Here is a 22,559-nt window from a genome sequence, read left to right as displayed (position 1 = left end):
GGGGGGGGTAATGCAAGTGTGTAAAACACCATCATGAGTTGTGGTTTAGTGTTGGCGAGAGAGGATGAGCTGATCTTCCATGTAGACTGAATGGAGGAGGTGTTGAGGGGACACACCATCTTGGTGGGAGCAGGTAACTGAATGATGGCGAGAAGGAGAGGGTAATAAGAGAGTAATAAGGGAGTAATAAGAGGGTAATAAGAGGGTAATAGATGTTCAGTTCAGATGTAAAGGAAACCCACTCTGACGTTAGCAGGAAGGCTGTTGCTACAAGAAAGCAGCTTTGCACCCTAAACCCATGGTTTAGGGTGCAAAAATGATTATCTTAAACACGTGAAGTCACTGAAGTGACGGGTGTTCATGTTTTTAAATTCACCAACACAATCACTAGAGGCATCTTTCAGGGTTAAACATGAGGAAGGGTGTTACATGATTTACGGTAGTATGATTTTTTTGGGGGGGGTGTGGGTCACAAGCGTCTTGTTTGCCCTACAAAAGCCGATGCTCAGCCAGCTGACCCTGGGGCCGGAGAAGGAATGCGGGGGCAAGGAGAAACTGAGGCGCAGTTATCCAGTACGCCAGATAAATGTGCTGAGGAAGAGCAAACTAACTCACATAACACAGCGGCAGGTAGCAGCCTGGCTGTTCTGAGTGCAGCATAGGTAAATGGTGGGGAAGGAGCTGTGGGTCCACTGACGGCGGAGGCAGCGAAGTCCAATGCAGGTGAGGAAGTTAGGGAGGGGGCGGTGGCTGAGTCTGACCAAGGGAAGCCAGCTGGTGAAGAGACGGTGGTCGTAGAGCCATCTTTTAATGAGAAGACTTTAAGTGATGATGATGATGATGGTGAAGAAATGGAAAATGACTCGGAATCTGATGGCTTGTTTGTGGCAGACTCATGGCTTCACAGTGGTGAGCTGTACACATTAGAAGAAATTATTTCCTTGAGGAAATGTTTGGAAATTCAGTGAAGGTAACTGATAATTTTTCTGATGATGATGAATTCATCAAAACAGTGGTGACACTGCAAAAATGAGTCAGTGATGAGTTACTAAATAAAAAAAGCGGTACCTGTTGAGAAAACACCTTACAACATTAAGGAAAGAGCTTAGGTCAAAGAAAGGGAAAAATGTTAAAAGGCTAAAAACAAAAAATGAAAATGATGAATGTGTTTCACTGGGTGTTTTGTAATAGCTTTTTCCCCTTATCTGCCACTCTGGTTTCACTTCACTCTCTAATTATTTCCATGCAGAGGCTGAGGGTTCGGTCTCTAAATATTAATGGTGGGAGGGATAGACAGAAGAGAGCTATAGTTTCTGAAATGTGTCAGCAGATAGAACTAGAGGTGGTATTTTTACAGGAAACATGCAGTGATAGCACAAATAAAGTAGGATGGGGTTTATGGTGGACGGGTCAGTATTTCCTTAGCCATGGGACAAATGTCAGTGCAAGAGCAGCAATTCTTTTCTCACAGTGGTTATTTGTAAATATAATGTCCAACACAGAGGTGGTGAAAGGGAGGGTTCTAGTGGTTAGGGCAGAAATAAATGGGCCTATTTTGTGATTTGATAATGTATTTGCTCCTAACCAGGGCTCAGAGAGAATGGACATAAAAAAAATGTAAAAAAATAAATAAAGGATGCATTAAAACAATTGAATTTATTGTCATTAAAAACAATATGCAAGCACATGTTAAAAATGAAACGAGGGCTGTGGCTTCACCAAGCAGTGCAAGAGAGACACAGACAAACACAGCAAACACAGTATAAGATATGTGTTCAAAGAGATTGTATTGTGATGGAGGGAGATTGGAATTGCACCATCATTTGGTATTGGGGAGGGATTTCTGACATGGTTGGGTTATTATGTAAGGGGGCATCATGTATGGTTAAGGTGGGTGGGTGGGGTTAAATTTAGTTCCTGTTCAGATAGGAATTAGGCAGGGCTGTCCAATCTCCAGACAGCTGTACCTGTTGGCTATTGAACCATTTTTAAATAGACTTAGGCTTAAACTAACAGGGCTCTCCCTACCGCGGTTGCCACCGAGTCCCCCATTGGTGGTATCAGCATATGCCGATGACATAAATGTTTTCATAAACGATCAGAGGGATGTAGGGGTTTTAACTGACTGATCCAAAGTCCCGCCCCCTTAGTTAATTTTGCTACATCAGACAAGCTGGACACAAAGAAACATGGTGATGCGATTGATGCTGGTTCTGTTTAGCCTGGTACCGCAGTCTGTATTGAATAGTTTCTGCGCATCAGGCAATATAGCTTCAAGAAGCTGACAGCAAGGACTACAGTATGTGAGAGAAGGATCTATTTACAATGTTAAGTTTTATGAGCAAGACAAAACAACGCGAACTGAGGCTCAGTCATTCCGGTCTCAATGAAAAACAGAGAAGCCCCAAATACACACATTCTTTCTTTGCGTAGAGACGGAGGATGACAAGTCAACATTGCTCCTGCACTAGATGACAACTTTTACAAAGGTAACTTTTCCTGCTGGGATGCTAGACGTTAGGCATAACCAAATAAATAACACCAAAAGTTACTTCAGGGTGGCACGTAGACTTACAGAGATAATATAAACAAAGGAATGTTAGCCTTGATCTTTTCTGGCTAACGATAATTCATGTCATCTTAAAAATATGTCAGCAACCAACCTATCCTTCCTTTTCCAAATCTCGTTAAGATTACCACAGAAATAAGGAGGAAAAAAAACCTGCCTGACCTTGGTGATCTGACAACTCCTCTTCATGTATCTTTAAGTTAGATAGCATTTTGCTATTTGACAGCTAATTTAAGATGTGACTATATACAATATAATGTGTCCGTGAAGACTGTGACTTCAGTGTAATGTCACTCTACATAGTAATATTACATTTGAACAGAGGTAGGCCTCCTTGATGATGGTGCTGATGTTCAGCTGATTGTGAGGTCTACCGCACAGTCTAATCCACTCTTTACAATGGACAACATTTGCTTTCGGTTTTGGGAATGGAATAAACACAAAGCCTTTGACACGGTCAGGGTATCGAGTGTTGCTTTTACAGGTCCTCTAAACACGCCCCCCCTTTTTTCCCCTCCCCAATTGTACCCGGCTAATTACCCCACTCTTCCAATCCGTCCTGGTCGCTGCTCCACCCCCTGTGCCGAGCCGGGGAGGGCTGCAGAGTACCACATGCCTCCTCCGGTACATGCGGAGTCACCAGCCACTTTTTTTCACCTGACAGTGAGGAGTTTCACCAGGGGGAAGTAGCTCGTGGGAGGATCACACTATTCCCCCCCCCCCAGTTCCCCCTCCCCCTTGAACAGGCGCCCGACCGACAAGAGGAGGCGCTAGTGCAGCGACCAGGACACATACCCACATTGACCAACATACACACAAAGTCACATCAGTCAAGTTCAAGCTCATCAAGTGCCAGCAAATCCAGTGACTTACCCAACTGTCCATCAAACCCCCTGGTTGCAAATGGTTCCTGTATGGACATACTAGATGACTGACATAAAGAAGAGACGCTGCCATAGTGTAGATGTCAGGAGACATTAAAAAAAAATAGGGGCGTGTAGAGGACTGGAAAATATTGGGTTACAAAAGCAGAGACCCTCCTCTATTTTATTTTTTATTTTCCTTTCTTAATTTATGTTTATTTACTTACCAGATTCGTGTTCCCCGTCTACTGATTATAACCGGTCTAGTTTGGGCGCTATTGCACAATTTGTCCTGTAGATGGCGGTCTACGCCCACAAATGGAAGGTCTCTGGTTGGGCTCGTGAGAGATCGCCAGAACCTTCTACGTTTGCGTTTGTCGGGCTTCCATTTTGTTTGCTCAGGTTGGTAAACGGTGAACGTCTCTTATAACCATTCACATGTTGCCCAGCGCCTGGACGAACTCAGAAACTGTTGTGGTGACTTTAGAAACGGAAGTGAAGGGAATCGCGGTGAAAACGTGTTTATTGAGTGAGCTAGGGCACTAATTTCAGTATGCTAGCGTTGATAGCGTAACACTGTTAGCAAAGTATGCTAGCGTTGCTAGTAACACTGTCAGCTAACAGTGTTATGCTAGCAAAGTATGCTAGCGTTGCTAGTAACACTGTCAGCTAACGGTGTTATGCTAGCAAAGTATGCTAGCAAGTTAGCCATTACGTGGCAGAATGGCGTAGCTGTAGTTGTAAGCCGTAGAGACAGACAGTGGTGCGTTTTGGAAGCAGTATTTTGATTGTTATAGACTGCTGAGAGCAGGATGAGCGGTTGGGATAATGGATGGAGGGATGGATGGAGGGATGGTTAGTATATACTATCGTGCAGCCGGCTGGGCTCCGCCCCGTTGGTGGCCGGGGCGGGGTGGCGTGTGGCCGGCGGAGGATTTTGGTGGCGTTTAGCTCAGTAGGAGACACATACATAATGTACGAGGCTGCTAATTCAATTCAGTTCAATTCAAAACTTTACTGCAGACTCAGGGTCCATAACAGACAAAGACAAATAGGTAAAAGACAAAACCCAGACAATACACAGAGTAAACACGATAAAATAACATAAATGGAACAAATCAGTGTCCTATAAGGAGGCAGCTATACCAGAGCTCGTGATGATGACATTATCAGTCTTTGAGCCGGCAAATAAATGTTATACATGAGACTGTGTACAGAATCAGAATACTTTATTCATCCCCATTCAAGCCGGAGGTAACACGGGGGTTCGAACCGAAGATCCCTGTGTTGGTAGGCAATGGAATAGACTGCTGTGCTATATTTCCAATACATTTAAGTTTGATAATTTATGGTTGTGTTTATTGATTGATAGACCTTTCTCATAAACACTTACCTGTAATATTTGATTTCACCTGTTTAATTTAAGCCAGAATCTTCTGCACTTCTGCATGTTGGACTTCCGTTTGTTTGCTCAGGTGCCCCTTTCCTTTTGAGACCGGTAACACTTGCCCCGGTGTCCTTGAGACGTACAGGTCCTGGAGGGCTGGCAGGTTGCAGCCACAGAGCGAATGATACGCTGCAGTCTGCCCTTGTCCTTGGCACTACAGCGGCGTACCAGATGGTGAGGGAGGAGGCGAGGGAGGACTCGGTAATGGCAGTGTAGCAGTGCACCATCACTGGCTTTGGCAGGTTGAACTTCTTCAGCTGTTGCAGGAATTACAACCTCTGCCGTGCTTCTTGGTGAGGGAGCTGACGTTCAGCTCCCACTAGAGGTCCTGGGTGGTGATGGTGCCCAGGAAGCGGAAGGATTCCATAGTGTCGACTTGGGAGCCACACAGGGCGAAAAAAACAAAACAGTACGCACCAACACACCGAGCCTGCCGTCACCATCTTGATGGTCACTTCACTTACTTACTTTCTTACTGGGGAAAGTTTTTCTTCTGGATATTTTATTGATGGTCCATGAGTTTCAGCTGCAAAAAAATCTATACATGTGCTCATTAACATGGTGTCACAAGTGGCTAAACTGCCCATTTGAAAAATCAGAAAGAACAAGATTAAAGGTGAGGGGTCAGTGGACCCAGTTCCAGTGACGACTGGACTGATGGTTACACGACTCAGTGGAATTGAGTTCTATAAACTGACAGGCAACACATTTCTCTCCCTCTATCTCTCTTTTCTATCTTTCTCCTCTCTCTTCTCTCACTGTCTCTCTTTTGTCTCTCTCCAGGGCTCTGTCTCTTCCTACTTCGTCTCTCGTTACAGTTTCTCGGAGGAGTGCCGCGTGGTGGCGTTCACCGGAGACAACCCAGGTAAGAAAGACGAGGATGAGATCAGCTATGTTCACTGCAACTTATTTTTTACCTATTTTTAATCTATCCGTCTGTCCATCATCCATCCATCCATTCATGAATTATCTGAGCCGCTTATCCGGGGAGACGCCCTGGACGGGCCGCCGGGCCATCACAGGCTGTCTATCATACTGTATAATGTATTCAGACACAGTGAAGACTGGTTGGCCTGGTCATCTCTCAGGTGGGATGTGTAGAAGTAAACACTGCCCTGGTACCTTGTCAACCTGTCACACAACCAGAGTTGTGTGTATAGTGTTGAGTGTGTGTTTGTGTGTGGTATGTGTGTGAAGTGTGTATGGTACAGGGCGTCCGGGTAACGTAGCGGTCTATTCTGTTGCCTACCAACACAGGGATCACCGGTTCGAATCCCTGTGTTACCTCCGGCTTGTTCGGGTGTCCCTACAGAATTGGCCGTGTCTGTGGGTGGGAAGTCGGATGTGGGTATGTGTCCCAGTCGCTGCACTAGCGCCTCCTCTGGTCGGTCGGGGCGCCTGTTCAGGGGGTAGGGGGAACTGGGGGGAATAGCGTGGTCCTAGCACGTGCTACGTCCCCCTGGTGAAACTCCTCACTGTCAGGTGAAAAGAAGCGGCTGGTGACTCCACATGTATGGGAGGAGGCATGTGGTAGTCTGCAGCCCTCCCCGGATCAGCAGAGGGGGTGGAGCAGAGACCGGGATTGCTCGGAAGAGTGGGGTGATTGGCCGGATACAATTGGGGAGAAAAAAAGGGGGGGGTTCTGTATGATATGTGTGTGTAGTGAGAGTTTGTGTGCGGAACGTGTATGTTGGTTGTGTGTGTGTGTATGTGTGTGTGTGTGTGTGGGGGGAGCAGCGAGGTGTGAGGAGTGCTGAGGCTAGCAGCATGGAGCTCTGAGAAGTCTGTTCTGTTGCCAGACTGATTCATCACTGCTAATTCTCCCAGTCTATGACTTATCATCTAAAGATCTACGCCGCTGTCAAGCCATACATCACTCTAACAGGCAGCCTGACACACACACACACACACACACACACACACACACACACACACACACACACACACAAGAAATGAAATCCGCTTTGCTCTTTGGCAGTGCCTCTCACAGATCTACACATCTGTGTGTGTGTGTGTGTGTGTGTGTCTCTGTCTCGTGTGTGTGTGTGTGTGTCTCTCTGTCTCGTTTGTGTGTGTGTGGCTTTCCTTGACTAGATTAAAAGTGATAAAGTGATGGGGGGAGGGGTTGTTAGAAGGTTAAGAGTCACTCATCACAGCACATGAAATAATAACTACGGATGAAGGAATGGAGGGCTGGACACTGTGTGTGTGTGTGTGTGGGTTCTCACATGAAAAATAACATGAAAAACTAATAAATGCAAGGAAAGGAAAGGAAGAATAGAAAGGTAGAATCACAATAGTAAAATTTTATCAGAGGTCAATATTGCAAAACAAATCAAGCATTCCCATCCGATCACCTATCCACACTATGAATCATGGCTCCATTAATAATCCATAATAATAATCCATTAATAAGCCCCTACTGTCTGAGCTGTGACAACTCAGCCAGTTGAGAAAAAAAAAGCACAAACACCTCCATCTATTTAGTTTCACTTTTGTTTTGTGACTTCTTCTTGTGTTGTGAATCGGCGGCTCACGTCCGATGTAGTGCTGCATTACCACCGCCATGCTGACACGACGGGGTTTTGCATAGCCGGCTTTTTTCCACATTTGCATTGTATTTTTTGCGACTTCAGAAGACCAGTATGGATTTTTCAACGGCCGATACTGATATTCAGAGAGCGGGGCGGCCGATATATAATGCCGATATCATGGTGTTGTGTTGAATGCTTAAAGCCACTGGAAACTCGAGTCCACAGTAGCCTTCTACCTGTGCAAGTTAGCGTCTTATGTACATAATAGTTAGCATCAGAAAGTATGAGAAATTAGTTTCAATCCAAATTCAAAATATCGTCATTTCAGTTTTTGTAAACGTTCCTGATATTGGGTTTGAATCGGGCTTGGTTCTGCTCGGGCGTTTATAACGAAAATTACGCAGTCAATTCCCTGAACCAATCATAAAAAAAACATGGAGCCTACTTGTCTGTACGTAGCCTTTTACCATTAGCTGGTGTGCTAGCTAGCTAATGACAATTAGCTAGTGTGCTAGCTAGCTAGAGACAATAGTATGGAAACATCAGCAGTGTTACATTTTCTTCTCAAAAGCGAGAGGAGGAGTTTCTGAACCCTTGTGGACAGACCGGGCTGGGAAACCCAACACACTGCAAACAGTGGTTAACCTGCGTCTCACACACACTGACACACACACACAAACACATACACACACACACAACATTTCAGCTTATCAAGCACGTTGAAATGGACTCTCTCTCTCTCTCTGTCTGTCTGTCTCTCTGTCTCTGTCTCTGTCTCTCTCAGCCTCACTAGCAGGAATGAGACTACAGGAAGGAGACCTTGCTGTAAGTTCTGTAAAACTCACATTTCTTCATATCCGTTATTTAAACTTTAGGGATGTGATCCCGGTAAGGACCGTCCTTGAAAGATTTTTTTGGCTTTGCAACTGTTCCCTACACCCTTCACAACATATTGTGCAAATAACTATAATACACAACAAACGTTTTATATCCTTGCAGACTGTATAGAAAAAATGTGTTTTGTGTTTCACAGCAATGAAATAAATCCAATGTTTAAAACTTTCAGTGTCCTGCACCGTGAGGGAATTAGCATGACTTGAACGCGTGTTTCATCTTAAACGGATTAACTATGTGTGTGTGTGTGTGTGTGTGTTTGTGTTTAGGTGAGCCTTGGGACGAGTGATACTGTGTTTTTGTGGCTCAAACAGCCTCGACCTGCGTTAGAGGGACACATCTTCTGCAACCCTGTGGACTGGCAGTCCTACATGGCTCTGCTCTGGTGGGCACACACACATACAGACACACATATTGTACATATATACAAAGAAAGAAAGGATGAAAATGAGAACCCGTATGCAGCACGAAAGGATAGCAAAGGAGACAAAGAAGGGAAAGGTCCAGAAAACGGAAAAAACAGTGAGACAATGTGAGATGGAAAGATGCAGAGAGAGAGAGAGAGAGAGAGAGAGAGAGAGAGAGAGAGAGAGAGAGAGAGAGAGAGAGAGAGAGAGAGAGAGAGAGAGAGAAGCGGCTGAAATAACTGTAGTAGCATTCAGTGACGTACTTAACAAGGTATCCCTCGTTAGTATAGGCCGCCTGTCAACGCGGGAGGCCAGGGTTCGATTGCCCGACGGGGAGGCTTAAGATTTTGGGCGGCGCAGTGGTTAGCGCGGTTGCCTCACAGCAAGAAGGTCCTGGGTTCGAGCCCCTTGGTAGTCCAGTCCAACCTTGGGGGTGGTCCCGGGTCGTCCTCTGTGTGGAGTTTGCCTGTTCTCCCCGTGTCTGTGTGGGTTTCCTCCGGGTGCTCTGCATTCCTCCCACAGTCCAAAGACACGTAGGTCAGGTGACTCGGCCATACTGAATTGTCCCTAGGTGTGTGTGTGTGTGTGTGTGTGTGTGTGTGTGGGGGACCCTGTGATGGCCTGGCGACCTGTCCAGGGTGTCTCCCCGCCTGCCACCCAATGACTGCTGGCATAGACTCCAGCATCCCTGTGACCCTGAGAGCAGGATAAGCGGTTTGGATAACGGATGGATGGATGGACGTATTTTATGCCGGGATCAAACTACACGAATTCAGCCAGATTTTGACATGATCTTGTCGTCGCCAACAAATTTCCAGTGGTTTTTAGTGGTTGAGCAGGTCTGGTCGACGAGTGGTCCAGTTTAGGATTTAAAATACAGTTTATAGCTCCTCCAATTATAAGTGAGTGGCTGTCTACATTTGGTAGGGTGGAGAACAAAGAAAAGACTTTCATCATCCCAGTTGGGGGCGTAGATACTTGCCAGAGTCACAGGTTTGTTAAAGAGGTGCCCAGAGGCAATGATACATCTACCATTTGGATCTGCAATAATTTCAGCGGTTTCAAAGGGAATGTCGCTGTGGATAAGTATTGCTGTGCCTCTGTCAAATTGAGAATGAAAGACTTTCCCTATCCAACTCCCATGAATCCTTTTGATATCTGTATTGCGAAGATGTGTTTCTTGTGAAAACACTGTGCCTACATGGAGCTGCGAAGGTTGAGCTAAAATTTGGTTCCGTTTACAAGGACAATTTGCCCCTTTCACATTCCAAGATATGTAGGTTATCTTTCTATTAAGCCTATTCATGAGTAAGAAAGGTAGAGCAGTATAAAACAAATGCAAGGATCATCATTACTCTCTGCTGAAATAAAAAGTGAAAATGAGAGTACCAGCTGCAATAATTAACTTGGTTAAACACAAGATACATCTCATCTCATCTCATCTCATCTCATCTCATCTCATCTCATCTCATCTCATCTCGTCTCGTCTCATCTCCTCATCGGCTGCTTCTCCTGGGTCGGGTCGCGGTGGCAGCAAGCTAAGTAGGACACTCCAGACGTCCCTCTCCCCAGCAACGCCCTCCAGCTCCTCCTGGGGGATCCCAAGGCGTTCCCAGGCCAGATTGGACATGTAGTCCCTCCAGCGAGTTCTGGGTCTACCCCGGGGTCTCCTCCCAGCTGGATGTGCCCAGAAAACCTACAAAAGAAGGTGCCCGGGAGGCATCCTGATCAGGTGCCGGAACCACCTCAACTGGCTCCTTTTGACGTGAAAGACCAGCGGCTCTATTCCGAGCTCCCTCTGGATGTCCGAGCTCCTCACCCTATCTCTTAAGACTGAGCCCAGACACCCTACGGAGGAAACTCATTTCAGCGGCTTCTATCCGCGATCTCACTCATGTGTCGCTACCCAAAGCGGGTGCAGAGTATGATGTGCGCAGTCGACTTCTGGTTTGCTGGGAAAACTGTCTTCTCCAAAAACCTCAAGAAGAACAGATTCCATGGAAGCGGTAGGATTGCCTTTTTCAAGTTTTTTCTGGAAGTCCCACCACTCAATATTTTGACGCCTAGACCCGTTTTCCTGTTCATCTACGCGAGCTTGTAAGCGTGTTTTCTCGGCCTGCGGCGAGGCTACTGCCCCCGGAGCTCCGATACTGTAGTATCAAGTTTAGTCAGAGTGGATTCCGTCTCCTCAATCTCATGTTCTTTGTTAGACGCTGTGGTTTTCAGTTGGGTAATGGAGCTCCGCAGCTCGGCCAAAATGTGGCATGGTGGCGCAGTGGTTAGCGCTGTCGCCTCGCAGCAAGAAGGTCCTGGGTTTGAACCCTGGGGTTGTCCAACCTTGGGGGTCACCCCAGGTCGTCCTCTGTGGAGTTTGCATGTTCTCCCCGTGTCTGCAGTGGGTTTTCTCCGGGTGCTCCAGTTTCCCCCACCATCAGAAAGAAACATGCATGTTAGGGTTAGTGCTCCTGTCTGAAAAAAAATCTCATTGCGCGTTGATGAGACATCATATCAGATACCGTCAGTCAGCTGTCATATGTCCTGTGGTGAGCATGTTGGGCTAGCATTATCTTGCGGGCTAACGTTACTTTGGCTAGCTGTTCGGGTTAGGATTCCTGGACGATTTGCTGGCCATCTTTCCAGGCTAGCGGTATACAAACTCCAACACTTAGTATTTAGATCCTGTATGAGCATATTAACGGTAGGTCACCTCACACTTAAATTATATAAATTTTTGATAATAAGAGGAGCGCATGTGGAGACCTCCTCACACTGCCATGACACCTGGAAGTCTCCTTCAAAGGATTTAATAACCCTCATTTCAGGCCAGATGTCTGAATAAAAGTACGAGAGAGAGAGAGCGAGCGAGTTATGGATGAAAAGCTGGTCTGGAGCTCTGAGTTTTAACCGTCGACAGAATCACACCAGCCTTCCTTCATTAAAACACACACGTTGGAAGAGGAAGTCCCTGTCTCCTTAATAACATGGGAAATATAACACGCATACACACACACACACACACACACCCTTCTGGCCAGACAGTTATGGATTTTTTTTTATTTAGGAGAGAAAAACCAACAGTTAATACATGACTGCTTTAGCCTCAGGAAATCTCAACTCACTCCACAGCTCTTCCATAAGTGAGCTGCATAACTTTACATAATGAGAGAGAGAAGATTGATGTATTTAGAGTGGCGTGTACAGCCTGTACTCTATAACTCTGCGTGTGTGTGTGTGTGCGTGTGTGTGTGTGTGTGTGTGTGTGTGTGTGTCTGTCTGTCTGTCTGTCTGTCTGTCTGTCTGTCTGTCTGTCTGTCTGTCTGTCTGTCTCATTGTCATTCAGTTTTAAGAATGGCTCGCTGACCAGAGAGCGAATCAGGAACGAGTGTGCTGGAGGATTGTGGGAAGTGTTCTCCGCTGCCCTCGGGGACACGCCTCTTGGGAACCATGGCAACATAGGTGGAGTTTCTATCTCGTCTTTAATCTGTTTCATCTTTCTCTAATCTGGTTTCTCTCACTTTTCCAGCATTCTCCGCCTCTTGGTCCTCTAGCCACACACCCACCATTTGTACTTGCTTCCTGACTGGCTGGTCTGTGTGTTACCAGGCTTTTATTACGACTCCATGGAGATCATGCCGTGTGCCGTGGGAGTTCACTGCTTTGATCAAGATGACAATAAGGTCTGTCTTTCTGTCTGCTTATCCACCCGTTTGTCTATATATCTGTCTGTCTGTCTAGTCATTTGTCTGTCTGACATCTGACTCTGTCTGACTTTCTCTCTATTAATCTTCCCCTCTCTGTCCAGTTGTCCCTGCCTATCTGTTTGTCTGTTCATCTTTCTGTCACAACTTCTTCTTGTCCTTCCTGAATTGTGCTCCCGTTTCTGTCTCCCTGTATGTTTTTGTCCAGCATGTCCTATTTACATCCATCCATCCATTATTCAAGCCACGTATCGGGTTGCGGGGATGCTGGAGCCTATCCCTCAAATGCTGTATTTGTCGAGGGACTTATTTTGCGATAGCACTGCTGCTTGTTTTGTCAGGATAAAAAAAAAGTCATCCCAAGTCAGTTGCCAGCATAGGAGAGGCAGAGGCTGTGCTCGAAGATAGCAAGGTCAGGTCTGTGTCCAGCCTCAGCGTGAAGGTCTCCTGCCTATGAGAGAGGGTCACAAACCTAGGAGTGGGAGTGGCAGAGTGCACTGCTGGGTTCTCATTTGCTACCGCCAGGCTGTCATTTACCAGTGCGGGCCTGTCAGTAGCCGAGTCAGTAGACCCCCTAGACCCATCATTAGCCTGAGTTATGACCCTCCCCTCCCCTGTTAGTCCTGGACCCCACCTGCCGTTCCGCCTCCTGTTTTCTCAGCCATTACTCATTGACACGTTATCATCTGCCGAGCTATCAGCATTCACTGGCACAACTGTCTTCCATCATCATCATCATCATCATCGTTACCTGTCTATTTAACCCCATCCCTTGGATTGTGTGTTTGTCGGATCATCTCTGTGCGTTAGGAGGCTTTTACATCAGGGACCTGGGCGTGGATCCGAGTACACTCGACCCCCAAAGTCCAGTTTGTTTGATTAGTGTGAACACTGTGTACCGTTGAACTGTGCCCGGGTCCACTTGAAAAGGTGGTCTCAAGTACGGATCATGTGTATTTGGGTACAAGTTGCTTCAAGTGTGAAATCTACTGCCCCAAAACACAGAAGTGGACTGCTGTGTGTGACGTCATAAGTATTGAGCTGTCCCGTTCAGACATGGCTGCGAAAGGATCTGTCTGGTCTACTGAAGAAATGAAATGCTTGCTTGAAATTCTGGCAGATGAAAAAAATAAAATCACAACCGGACAGTACACACAAAAATGCCAAGATTTATGGAATGATTTCAAGAGTATTTCTATGTGTGTGGGTACAGTAGAACAACGGAACAATGCCGTGACAAGCTAAAGAAAATGAGGCGTAGTTGAGGATGTGCGTGTTCTTCTTCTTCTTCTGCTTCTGCTTCTTCTTGTCTATTGATGGACCGTAAACCAACTATGTGCATAGCACCACCTACTGTATAGAATAGAATAGAACTTTATTTGTCGTTGTACAAGTACAATGAAATTTGAAAGTGCAGTTCTTATGAGTGCAAAGATCAATATAAAAAGAATAAAAAACATAAAACACACACATTCATTTCTACATTCTACTGGGCACCAACATGTGGCACAAAAAGTCAGGAGTCAAGACTTGGCAGCATTTAGTGCGGTTATGGCTCGGGGACAGAAGCTGTTCTTTAGTCTGTTTGTCCGAGCTCTTATTGTCCTGTAACGTCTGCCCGAGCGCAGCAGATCAAACAGACGGTGTCCTGGGCGGGATGGGTCCTTCAGGATGCCATGGGGTTTGTTGAGGCAGCGGGAACTGTATAGGTCTTCCAGGGAGGGGAGTGGGCATCCGATGATCTTCTGGGCGGTGGTGATGACCCTCTGGAGCGCTTTCCCCTCTGCTGCTGTGCAGCTGGCAAACCAGACACAGATGCAGTAGGTCAGTATGCTCTCTATGGAGCAGCGGTGGAAGGACACAAGCAGTGAGGTGGTAAGGTGGTTCTTCCTGAGGATCCTCGGAGTGGGTAGATATGCAAATGTACTCGGGTACGGAACAACATTACAAATGTGAAAACAGCGGCGGAGGAGTGGAAAGGAGACAATCGTACTCAGGCACAGTACGAAACAGTCGTTCCTAATATGAAAACACCCCTAGCCAGTGTCATTTCTACCCGATTCTGCCTGTACTCTGTTAGTTTGTTTGGTGTGTTCTTTTTTTTGGGGGGGGGGGTGCCTCCTTTTTCTCCTCAATTGTACATGGCCAATTACCCCACTCTTCCGAGCCGTCCCGGTCTCTGCTCCACCCCCTCTTCTGATCCAGGGGAGGGCTGCAGACTACCACATGCCTCCTCCCATACATGTGGAGTCACCAGCTGCTTCTTTTCACCTGACAGTGAGGAGTTTCGCGTTTGATACGTTCTTAACCTGTTTTCTTTTTGTTTTGTTTTTTCAGAAATCAGAAAAACTTTCTTCATCTCCGAGGGGAAATTGGGTGCTGTTACAGACACTCACGCTGTAGTGAAGAAAAACTAAAAACTAACAAGACACAACAAGAAAACAGAAATAGAAATAGAAGATGAAATAAAAAATAGAAATAAGAATAAGCTATGTAAACATTATGTGCACAATGCTGCAGCGTATAGCACCCTGTGTATACTGTATTACTGCAGTGTGAAACAAGCAGCACACACAAACAATCCCGACAGGGTAAAACAAGTGGAAGGGCCAGTCTGATGACCATTAACTCCGCGTGTCAGACTCTCTGAGGGAGGAGGTGTAAAGCTTGATGGCCACAGGCAGAAATTACCTCCTGTGACGCTCTGTGGTGCATTTCAGCAGAATGAGTCTATCACTAAAAGTACTCCTGTGCCCGACCAGCACATCAGGGAGTGGGTGGGAGATGTTGTCCATGATGGCACGTAACTTCAACAGCGTCCTCCTCCTGGAAACCGTCGCCAGGATGGGTTAAATGCAGAGCATAATTGCCCCACGGGGATAATTAATAATAATAAGTGGGTGGCACGATGGTGCAGTGGTTAGTGTGGTCGCCTCACAGCAAGAAGGTCCTGGGTTCGAGCCCCGGGGTAGTCCGACCTTGGGGGTTGTCCCGGGTCGTCCTCTGTGTGGAGTTTGCATGTTCTCCCCGTGTCTGCGTGGGTTTCCTCCGGGGGCTCCGGTTTCCTCCCACAGTCCAAAGACAAGCAGGTCAGGTGACTCAGCTGTACTAAATTGTCCCTATGTGTGTGTGTGTGTGTGTGTGTGTGGGGGGGTGCTCTGTGATGGTCTGGCGGCCTGTCCAGGTGGTCTCCCGCCTGCTGCCCAATGACTGCCAGGATAGGCTCCAGCATCCCTGCGACCCTGAGAGCAGGATAAGCGGTTTGGATGCTGGATGGATGGATTCATGATAAAGTATATCAAAAAAAAAAATTCTGTCTCTCCGATTGCCTAATGATATGATATCTCTGTCTGTCTGTCTGTCTGTCCAGGTGTCGGGGTTCAGTGCTCAGGTGGAGGTGAGGGCTTTGGTAGAAGGACAGTTCCTGGCTAAGAGACTCCATGCTGAGAAACTGGGCTACACGATCCGTGAGTCTGTCTGTCTAACTATCCTTCTCCATCTGTCCATCTAGATGACGATAGTTCAAGGCTGAGTCTGTGGTGTGTTTTTTTTTTTACTATGTGTCAGACTTGTGATTAATCCCAGGCATTTAAATCTTAACACGACCTGACCTTCAGTACCCAGTGGTGGTGTGAGGGCAAGAACGCTGTCTCGCTGCCCTGGGCTCACCTGTGTGGATATGAGAGCCGGGGCTCACACGCGGCTCCTCGCCAGCCCGTCTGTGTCGTAGCAGAGGTCATTGTGTTGTTTGCAGCAGATTTCGGTTGATTCAGTGATTTATTTGTGAAGACAGATGACACGTTGTTATCGTGCATCACACCAAGCCCGGCGTCAATTCTTCATTCTAACTGGTCAGTAGGGGGCGCAAAGAAGTGGATGTTCTTTTTGTTATTCATGTGTTCCCTTTTCCAAATGCATGTTAATACCTCCCGGGAAGCATATAGGGTCCTGTGTATTCCTGTGGGGACATTATACCCGGGTTTACTCAGTAACTGTCTCATAGGTGTGGATGCGAGTCAGAGACTGGTCTCCCCGGACGGGATGTCTCTCTGAAACCACGTCTGTAAGATTATTTAATCTTGTCTTCAGCATCTTGAGCGCATAAGATGCAAACGGTAAAGACCGGAAAGACGTTTAAATGAAGGGTGTGAAAGTCCCCTACACCTTTCACTGTTCGTTCTGCGAGAGTTTTTATGAAGGATTATTTGCAGTAATTTAAATAACTCAAATAAAGTGTTTGGTTTCTTGCAAAGTAATTTCACATGAATTAAATTGTCCGCATGTGTTTGGGCCATTTCGTTGGCAAATACATTTCAGATGCAACTGATGAAATAATTTGTTTAGAAAAGACTCAGACGTTTGTCTGTCTGCCTGCCTGCCTGCCTGCCTGCCTGTCTGTCTGTCTGTCTGTCTGTCTGTCTGTCTGTCTGTCTGTCTGCCTGCCTGCCTGCCTGCCTGCCTGTCTGTCTGTCTGTCTGTCTGTCTGTCTGCCTGCCTGCCTGCCTGCCTGCCTGCCTGCCTGCCTGCCTGTCTGTCTGTCTGTCTGTCTGCCTGCCTGCCTGCCTGCCTGCCTGCCTGCCTGCCTGTCTGTCTGTCTGTCTGTCTGTCTGTCTGTCTGTCTGTCTGTCTGTCTGTCTGTCTGTCTGTCTGTCTGTCTGCCTGCCTGTTTGTCTGTCTGCCTGTCTAACTCTCGAGCTCCCTTCCTTACTCTTGTTTTCTTTCAATCCAGTCTTTCCATTCCTTCATTTTCCCCCCACATCATCTCACTTCTAAACACAACACTTTCACTTCACACACACACACACACAAAACAAAAAAGGATGATGAAATATGGCCTTGGTCTTTATCATCAGCAGCCTCCTCCTTTAGAAACTCAAACATGGTGTGTGCGGGGCGTCCGGGTAGCGTGGTGATCTGTTCTGTTGCCTACCAACACAGGGATCGCTGGTTCAAATCCCCGTGTTACCTCCGGCTTGGTCAGGCGTCCCCACAGACACAATTGACTCTGTCTGCGGATAGGAAGCCAGATGTGGGTGTGTGTCCTGGTCGCTGCGCTAGCGCCTCCTCTGGTTGGTCAGAGGCCTCTGTTCGGAGGGGTGGGGTAATTGGCCGGGTATGATTGCGGAGAAAAGGGGGCGGAATCCCCCCCCCCCCAAAAAAAACACATTTTCTGTGTGTGTGTGTGTGTATGTGTGCGCGTATGCATGTGTGCATTTATGTCCCACAGGTAACCGTGTGCACATGCTCTTTGTTTGGTCTGTCCACAAGGTCTCAAAGTATTCTTACTAGGATCTTCTTCCCACTTGTACAAGAAAATATCACATCATCATCATCATCATCATCATCATCATCATCATCATCATCATTCCTTTCCACTCTTTCTTCTTTCTGTCCATCAATACATTTATCCATTCATCCATTTCGCTACAGTTTTTCACATGTGCCTTTTCAAGTCTTAACTGTCCATTCATTTGTCCCTCTGTCATCCATCCATCCATTTTTTTCCTTCCTTCTTCTGTCGTTTGACTGTCCATCCATCTTTCAATCTATCATTTGGCTGAGTGATCCACCCATCCAGTCCTCCATCCATCTCTTCATCTATCAATTTATGCATCATCCTTTCCATCCATCTATCCAACAAGCAAGCCATACATCCACCACCCCTCCGTCTCAGTCGTCCATCCATCTTCAGGTTGTCTGTTCTCCATCACTCTTTCCTCTCTACACTCGGCTTGCGATGCCTGGCTTGTCTAATGGCTGCTGAGGGAGGGTGGAACAGGGCGACCAATCAGTGGCAGAGTGGGAGATGACAGCATCTCCTTCACTGCAAGTGACAGCCCAAGGCTAGCGGTGCTAGCATGACCACTTTGTGTGTGCTGCTCCTGTGTGTGTGCTGCTCCTGTGTGTGTGTGTGTGTGTGTGTGTGCGCACATGCAATCTGTAAAGAGAACTATCTTGTTGGGTTGTGATGTGATGGCGGGGAGATGCGTTGAGAAGAGATTGCTTTGCACATGTCTTCTGCTGGCATAGCGCCACCGCTAGTGAGGAACTTCCTGACTGTCTGTTGGACATGTGGAGAGGACAAACGGCAGTCGCCTTCATATTTACATAATCACCTCCACACATGGAGAGGGAGAGAGACCCAACCGGCACTGCACATTAAAGTTAGGAGAAAAGAGGAGAACATGGGATTATAGAGGATGGAGGAGGGTACAGAGATGGTAAACAGAGGAGAAGACAAAAGAGGAGGAGACTACAAAGCGATTGAATTATGGAAGGAGAGCCAGAGGAAAGCCGAGAAGAGAAAGGGAGAAAGGAGAAGAAGAGAGATTGAAAATGGAGGGGTGGGGTAGGACAAGGGGAGAGGAGGAGGTGTGTCGGGGAAAGGAGAGAGAAGGAGAAGCAGGATGGAGGTTGAAGAGTCTGACGTTCAATAACAAGTGTAAAAAACACTGAACTATCCATCCATTATCCAAGCCGCTTATCCCAATTGGGGTCACGGGATGCTGGAGCCTATCCCAGCAGTCATTGGGCGGCAGGCGGGGAGACACCCTGGACAGGCCGTCAGTCCATCACACAGGGCCCACACACACACACACACACACACACCTAGGGACAATTTAGTACGGCTGAGTCACCTGACCTACATGTCTTTGGACTGTGGGAGGAAACTGGAGCCCCCGGAGGAAACCCACGCAGACATGGGGAGAACATGCAAACTCCACACAGAGGACGACCCGGGACAACCCCCAAGGTTGGACTACCCCGGGGCTCGAACCCAGGACCTTCTTGCTGTGAGGCCACCGTGTTAACCACTGCGCCACCCCATACATGTCTTTGGACTGAGAAATACTCACACTGAAATATGTGAGAAATAAAGTGACGTCCATTTAAGTGAATGATTTATGACCGAACCTGAGAAATCCACAGGGCTGCTTGTGAAAATGACACCTGAACTGGATCCTCCCGGATGCAGACATATTCAGTCTTACATTCATACAGCACAGTGTGGAGGCAGGTTTACAAGGGGGATAAGAGTTTTATTTAATATGTGTGTGTGTGTGTGTGTGTGTTTAGTTCCTGGGACCAGAGTGCTGGCAACAGGAGGAGCCTCTTCTAACAAGGCCATTCTACAGGTGAGTATATCTATTTATCTGTCTCTGTCTGTCCTCTGTTTCGTTCTGGTTTTTTTTCCTGTCTGTCTTGGTACCTCACTCGCCCTTCCCTTGTCTCCCTTTGTTTCTCTTCATCTCTCTCCTTTCATATGGCAGCTGTAGGGAAACAGGGACTGCAGTGATGGTGTGAGTAGGATGGAGTGTATGTCTGTACGACAGGCTGGTTTCCAGTAGGCGAGGATGAGGACGGTGCTTCGTCGCCCTGCTATTGAATCACCAGAGTCAGTTAGCAGAGACAGTTCAAGGGAACTGGTAGTGGGCTGGTGCGGGTCTATATGAGCCCAGTGGGTCCAGAACGTTTCAGAACCGACGCCGTCACGTTTGACGATGTGAGGTGGGAGGTATAAACTGTTTAGTCCAGCAGTGAGAGATGGACTGGATGACATCATCACCACACATAATGATGTCACACAGCTTCACAGAGAGAGAGCGAGGAACTGTGAGACTTAAGATGGACAGACTGAAAATGATGGTGAAAGACAGAGACAGATGAGAAGAAGGCCGATAAAAGCTGAGATAGACAGAGAAAAAAGATATCGTGTCTCATATCCTCCATCCTGCTCAACCAGCATTGACAAAACCATTGACAGTTGTCAATGCTGTCTCATTAGCACACCTGAATCACACACACTCATCATCAGTGTTCTCCACAGCAGTTCAGCCTGCCACGCTAACGTCACCTGGTCCCACCGTCAGACCAGACCCGAGATCCTCTTCCCTTTTACATGGAAGCATCCATCCATTATCCAAGCCGCTCATCCCAACCGGGGTCGCGGGATGCTGGAGCCTATCCCAGCAGCCATTGGGTGGCAGGTGAGGAGACACCCAATTTAGCACGGCCGGTTCACTTGACCTACATGTCTTTGGACTGTGGGAGGAAACCGGAGCCCCCGGAGGAAACCCAGTTGGACTCGGGGAGAACATGCAAACTCCACACAGAGGACGACCCCCAAGGTCGGTCTACCCCGGGGCTCGAACCCAGAACCTCCTTGCTGTGAGGCGACCGCGCTAACCACTGCGCCACCGTGCCGCCCTACATGGAAGCAAACTCGCCGAAGTGCTGTAAAGTTTAGTTGCTCTATAATATACCTTCCATCAGGGCGCTCTCGGTTGTTCCTCCTGTCACCCTTGTTCTAGTTTTAGTCAGACAATTAAATTCAATCTTTGTTTCCTGAATAAGATGAAGGTGAATAACTCCTTTGACAGACTGACCGCGAGCAGGAAAGTTAAGACGTCACTGAACGCTGTTGAATTTATTTCAGCTGCTTTGCTCAGAAGACGCTGACGTCTCACAGAAGATAATCCTGTCTGGATTCGACTTTATTAACTCCAGTGTTAATGGGCATTTGCTTGTTGTTTTTTGTCGCTTATTATTTTCAGACTAATTTAATGATGAACTTTTTTTCATATTCCAGCCCGGAGGCTGCAAAATATCCATCAATTCAAAATAAATACTAATTCACTTACCTACCTCTATTTTCTCTCTCTGTTACCTCCTCTGTCCTACCTCTTTACCCTTATTCTCTTTCTCTCCATGTCTTGTCTTCCCCTACCTCTCACTCTCCATCCCTCTGTCTCCCACCTTCTCCCTCGATTTCTGTCTCCCATCCCTCTTTTTATTTCATTGTTCCATCACTCGCCAACTTTATCTTCTTCTTTGTCTTTCCTTCTTTATCTCCTCCTTGCTCTTTTCTCGTTTCATCTCATCCGCTCACGCTCTTGCTCTTTTTCCATACGTCTCTTCTGCTCTCCCCCTCACTCTCTCAGGTTCTCTCTGATGTCTTCAATACTCCGGTCTACACCATAGATGTTGCTAACTCGGCGTGTCTTGGCGGTGCTTACAGAGCTCTCCATGGTAAGACCTCATCAGTAGAAACCAAACTCAGTCCCTCAGACTGAATGTTCACATGTAGTAAAAATGTCTTGACCATCAACGTAATGATGAATGAGGGCGTGATTGAGATGGCCATGAAGGTTTTTTTTTTTTTTTTAATTTCCTTTCTCCCCAATTGCATCCGGCCAATTGCCCCACTCTTCCGAGCTGTTCCGGTCACTGCTCCACCCCCTCTGCTGATCCGGGGAGGGCTGCAGACTACCACATGCCTCCTCCCATACACGTGGAGTCACCAGCCGCTTCTTTTCACCTGACAGTGAGGAGTTTCACCAGGGGGACGTAGCGCGTGGAAGGATCACACTATTCCCCCCAGTTCCCCCTCCCCCCGAACAGGCACCCTGACCGACCAGAGGAGGCGCTAGTGCAGTGACCAGGACACATACCCACATCCAGCTTCCCACCCGTAGATACGGCCAACTGTGTCCGCAGGGATGCCCGACCAAGCCGGAGGTAACACGGGAATTCCAACCGCCGATCCCCATGTTGCTAGGCAATGGAAAAGACCGCCACGCCACCCGGATGCCCTCATTAAGTTTTTCTTTTAACTTCAGTTTACACTAAACGCAGATTAAAATGCTTGACGAACGGTCTCCCAGATCCTTTCCCTAACCTTAACCACAGCAAACCTAAACTTAATCATCTCTAATACCTAAACATAACAATCTCTAACCCTATACTTAAAGTTAACCATCTCGAATCTAATAGCTATACATAACCATTTTGCAAACATTTGGGTTTGCTGGGGTTGGCAACGCAGGCCTATTGTAATATAGTTAAAATTCATCATGTTGAAACGGTTCTCCACGCATGTTCCCGCCAGAATCAGAATCACGTTTATTGGCCAGGTAGGTTTACACTGCATGGACTTTGACTCCGTTTTCATGGCTCGCTGTGTACTTAATATAGAATAACAACACAAAAACACAACAATCTTCAGCTATATACACAAGGATGGACTATATACAGGTGAAATACGAGGCGATAAAGTGCAATGGTGCAGTGCAAAAACAGCTGAATCGGATGCTTCTCAAGTCAATGACAGCAAGCGTCCAGAGGACAAAAGGGACTGGAGCACACC

The 22,559-nt window shown here is 47.1% G+C and overlaps 1 protein-coding gene across 1 annotated transcript in view; it reads left to right on the top strand.

Annotated features, from left to right (window-relative positions):
- Positions 1-22,559, top strand: part of xylb (xylulokinase homolog (H. influenzae)) — a 54,649-nt gene that overhangs the window by 9,383 nt on the left and 22,707 nt on the right. The window contains 8 exon segments of the mRNA XM_056299541.1: positions 5,663-5,744; positions 8,198-8,238; positions 8,577-8,692; positions 12,055-12,170; positions 12,318-12,391; positions 15,783-15,879; positions 19,490-19,548; positions 21,355-21,442. Of these exon segments, the coding sequence (XP_056155516.1) occupies positions 5,663-5,744; positions 8,198-8,238; positions 8,577-8,692; positions 12,055-12,170; positions 12,318-12,391; positions 15,783-15,879; positions 19,490-19,548; positions 21,355-21,442 (673 nt within the window).

The sequence above is a fragment of the Lampris incognitus genome, chromosome 19 (genome assembly GCF_029633865.1).
Source record: "Lampris incognitus isolate fLamInc1 chromosome 19, fLamInc1.hap2, whole genome shotgun sequence".
NCBI classification, from domain to species: domain Eukaryota; kingdom Metazoa; phylum Chordata; class Actinopteri; order Lampriformes; family Lampridae; genus Lampris; species Lampris incognitus.
This window is presented reverse-complemented; position numbering and strand designations above follow the sequence as displayed.